A 3686-nucleotide genomic window follows, 5' to 3' on the forward strand; every position below is an offset into this window, starting at 1 on the left:
GCAGCACTTGAATAAACAACATAAGGAGCGTTCTTGCATCACTTAAATAACAAAAATGCAGCGTTCTCACATAAAGCAGCGTTCTTGCATCACTTTAATAACAAAAAGGGGCGTTTTCGCATTATTTAATAACAAAAAGCAGCGTTCATGCATCACTTAAATAACAGAACCAGCGTTCTTGCATCGCTTTAATAACAAAAAACAAGCGTTTCTGTGTAATTTTAGATCTTGCTGAAGGAGATGAGGGAATCTCTCAACATGTGTACCAAAATGCTTGATAAGCTCGACAAAAGCACGTCCAACAAACTAGGTCACGTTAAACAGATGCTCGAATCGTTGACCTCAGACCGTACGGACGACCGTGTGATTAGAGAAGGTATTGAACGCATGCGCCAGCATGTCATAGACCGGAAGAGAATTGTGCGAGTTGCAGACGAACTACCATGGGCTATACGTGTCGCTATTTATAGACTGGTGAATAAATTCGGTAAGCGTTCAGTTCTATTTTTAGCAATCAATTTCCGTTTGCCTTTTTTTGGTCAATTGATTTCGTAAAATATTTAGCAATTATTCACTGCGAATAGGCCTTACGCGGGCCGGCAAAACCTTGGAATAAATTTATAGTTTTAATTAAAGAAAATTAAACCTTTCCATACTTTACAAGTAACATATTCGAAAATTTCTAAGTATGCAAAATCAAATGAAAATATTTTAAGAAAATTTTGGGATTGTCATATTTATAATTGTTCAGTATGAGATTTTAATTACAAAACATTTTGTTATTATATAGATAATCTTACTTGGCAAGAATTTGCTGAGGTTGTCGGGGTTAACGAATCTACAATACAGTCACGTGGCAGGAAAAAAGATGCAGACGACATTGAGCATTCGGATATCCTTGACAACGATATGTGCGCCAAAATTCTTGCTCAGTGGATAACACAGTCGGAGGAAAACGATGCTGACAAATTGATGAACATTATACAAGAATTTGATGCTCAAACATCGAAAGGTAATAAAAAAACTTAGCAGACGATCATCATGAACTGTAACATTTAATACTTTTATACGTGATTATATGATATAAATTTTGTGAAAACAGTCCAATGTTATATACATTGGATTGCATTGGGCACATGAACTATTAAGTTGATCGCTACAGACGATCAAAATAAACTAGAATATGCTAATGTGAATAAACTAAAATGTTGCACATAAGTATTTAAGCTGAACACCCTCAAATGTGTAATTTATTGGATTACAATAGGTCCCGCCTTCTTTTTAGTTAATATAAGCTTTATAGTCTATGTTTTACATTGATAGTCTAACATTTGTATTTATTCTTTTAATTCAAAATTTACCAATCAAATAGATAAGACGAATATAATACTAGATGCCGGTGAAACATTAGATTTTGACCCTAAGAAAAATCGACCCCCTTTCAAACATTCAATTTGATCAAAAAGTCGTCAAATATTATCAGTCCTTGATTTTTTTATGAGCAATTGGTCATTTTTCAACGGTTTGATCAATACGCCACATAGTAAATTCCCAGACGAAGTTTTCAGAGGTTGTATTTACAGTAATTAAGGTAGCTATGGACTTTGAAAAATATATCATCTGATACATATTGGATATCTTATTTAGATAAAAAAATGAGTGATATCTTTATCTTCAGAAATGACTGAAACGTTTCAAAAGAAAACAGTCGGCCAGCCACTTTTACCAACATTTGTTGAACAAAATCAACGGTCTTCCATGGCATACTCTGAAACTTCCGCCGGGAGCAATCTCTTGGGGCATGCGCAGAGTAGCGAGTCAACAACTTCCGGATCACCGATCACAGTTTGAACATCAGCTGGAAGCATGGAAGTTACAAGTGGAGATGAACGAAAAACTTGACAAGATGTGGAAGCTAATGGTAGAAGACAGAAACTCGGGGAAGAGAAAAGATCTGAAAACGAGACAGGAGGATACAACCTATACGAAAATGATTAAGGAAGGGCAATTTGTATAATCATTTACAAATTTGTGTGTATCATAATGTACAAGTTGAGTTTATATGGGGGTAAATAATGAGTATAAGAAATTTAAAACATTTTAAAATACATTTTATTTCGAAACGGCTGAGAGAGAAACTTTGCTGGAATGAAAAGAATATTGTTTGGCAAAAATACTTAATGCTTTTTTGTGGTTTTATTATGTTGCTATTGTTGCTGCTTGTTTTTGATACGGCAGTGCCTAATATGAACAGTTCCTGCACCACTGTAACTGAAGTGCACTTGTAACACAAGACAGTGATTACACCTTTTAAAGTTCCCGACTCTGTCTCTGTCCTATTATATACTCGTATTTTTGTCTGTATCAAACAGCGTCTCAAATCATTATTCATGTCTTATATGTTTTTGTTTTTGTTTTGTTTTTTCCATTTTATTTTTGACAATTTCTTTATTTCTTTACCTTCTAACGTTATAAATCTATCTTTACATAATCATAATACATCAGTGAAATCTTTCATGTTAAAGCCATTCTTTCCTACACACCTGTCCGTCCTTTGCAGACATTTTCCCCAAATTTATGGTTTAACATTTCATTTAAATACATTCATCTTGTGTATGTTCTCAATACATCAAATCCTCCCTTAGTTTACATTCTGTAGAAGATCTTCAATTGTAATCTTCATTTAAGTATGGTGTTTTGTTTGGTTTTTAGATACAACGACATTAACTTTAATAAGCTGAGATTATAAGGTGGACGAAAAAGGTTTGCCATTTCAAGTTCATTTTTATAGTCTCAAACATTTGTCATAATGGTATATTCATTGTACTGGTTCTCATTACGGTTTCTATATAATATGCCTATTTAATATATTTTTCTACTTGTTAAAGTCATGCCAACTTTTGTGTCATTATCATGATATAATATTTTGTTATTTTGTTTTTGTTTTGTTTTCTCTTAATGATACTTAATCGGAGATAATTATTTAATAAAATACATGTATTATACGTAGACTTGTTCTTCAAATTCTGTTTACAGTCAAAGGTGCGTGCGTATGTATAGATGTTCGGAATAACCCTACTATGTTTTATTATAACCTTCCCACTTAACGTACGTGCATGTATGTATAAGTGTTCGGAATAACCCTTTACTTTTATAACCTTCCACAGCAAATACTGACTCACATTTTGATTGTTTAGGCCTTTTCTAGATACAGGTTTGTTACTGCTATTAAACTTGATGTATACATGTAGTTTTGTTTGTTTGCCTGGTTTTACGGCGCAACAGTACAGTATAGGTCATATGACACAGAATCAGCAAAGATGATTTTGGCTAACCTTTGTTGTTACAATATTCAAAGCAACACCAGGGGCCAGGCCAACCTCACCTGCAAGAGCTATTAGATGTATATACTCAAATAATTCGAACCCATATAGTTGCCTCAAAGGCTCACACAGGGAAAAACGGTGGCTACAATTCTTATGACTCGCCTACTAAAGGTAACCCCTCAGAGACTTCTCTTACAGTGTTTTATCCCTTGTATTTTTGCATATGATCAAAACTTACATATCAAATAATTGACCTTTGACCTTTTTTAAATGACGCCGAAAGAGAACACACTTTTACATATATGACAAGACCAACATTGAATAAGTTAATGACATTATTATATTTGAGCGTTTGCCGAG

General features: G+C 33.8%; 1 protein-coding gene across 1 annotated transcript; it reads left to right on the top strand.

Annotated features, from left to right (window-relative positions):
* Nucleotides 1-205: 205 nt before the first annotated feature.
* Nucleotides 206-3005, top strand: LOC132716499 (uncharacterized). The gene is made up of 3 exons (XM_060699795.1): nucleotides 206-487; nucleotides 791-1012; nucleotides 1679-3005. The coding sequence occupies exons 1-3, from the start codon at nucleotides 241-243 to the stop codon at nucleotides 1849-1851; spliced, it is 642 nt and encodes a 213-aa protein (XP_060555778.1). The 5' UTR covers nucleotides 206-240; the 3' UTR covers nucleotides 1852-3005.
* Nucleotides 3006-3686: the final 681 nt, after the last annotated feature.

This window comes from Ruditapes philippinarum, unplaced genomic scaffold (genome assembly GCF_026571515.1).
Source record: "Ruditapes philippinarum isolate M1 unplaced genomic scaffold, ASM2657151v2 ctg3398_1_1_1_1, whole genome shotgun sequence".
Classification (NCBI taxonomy): Eukaryota; Metazoa; Mollusca; class Bivalvia; order Venerida; family Veneridae; genus Ruditapes; species Ruditapes philippinarum.

What these genes read in the sequence shown, in the direction of transcription:
- LOC132716499 (XM_060699795.1), top strand. Translation starts at nt 241, where the DNA reads ATGAGGGAATCTCTCAACATGTGTACCAAAATGCTTGATAAGCTCGAC. An exon ending in TAGACTGGTGAATAAATTCG is followed by an intron (nt 488 to 790) that starts GTAAGCGTTCAG and finishes GTTATTATATAG; the next exon opens with ATAATCTTACTTGGCAAGAA. An exon ending in TGATGCTCAAACATCGAAAG is followed by an intron (nt 1,013 to 1,678) that starts GTAATAAAAAAA and finishes CTTTATCTTCAG; the next exon opens with AAATGACTGAAACGTTTCAA.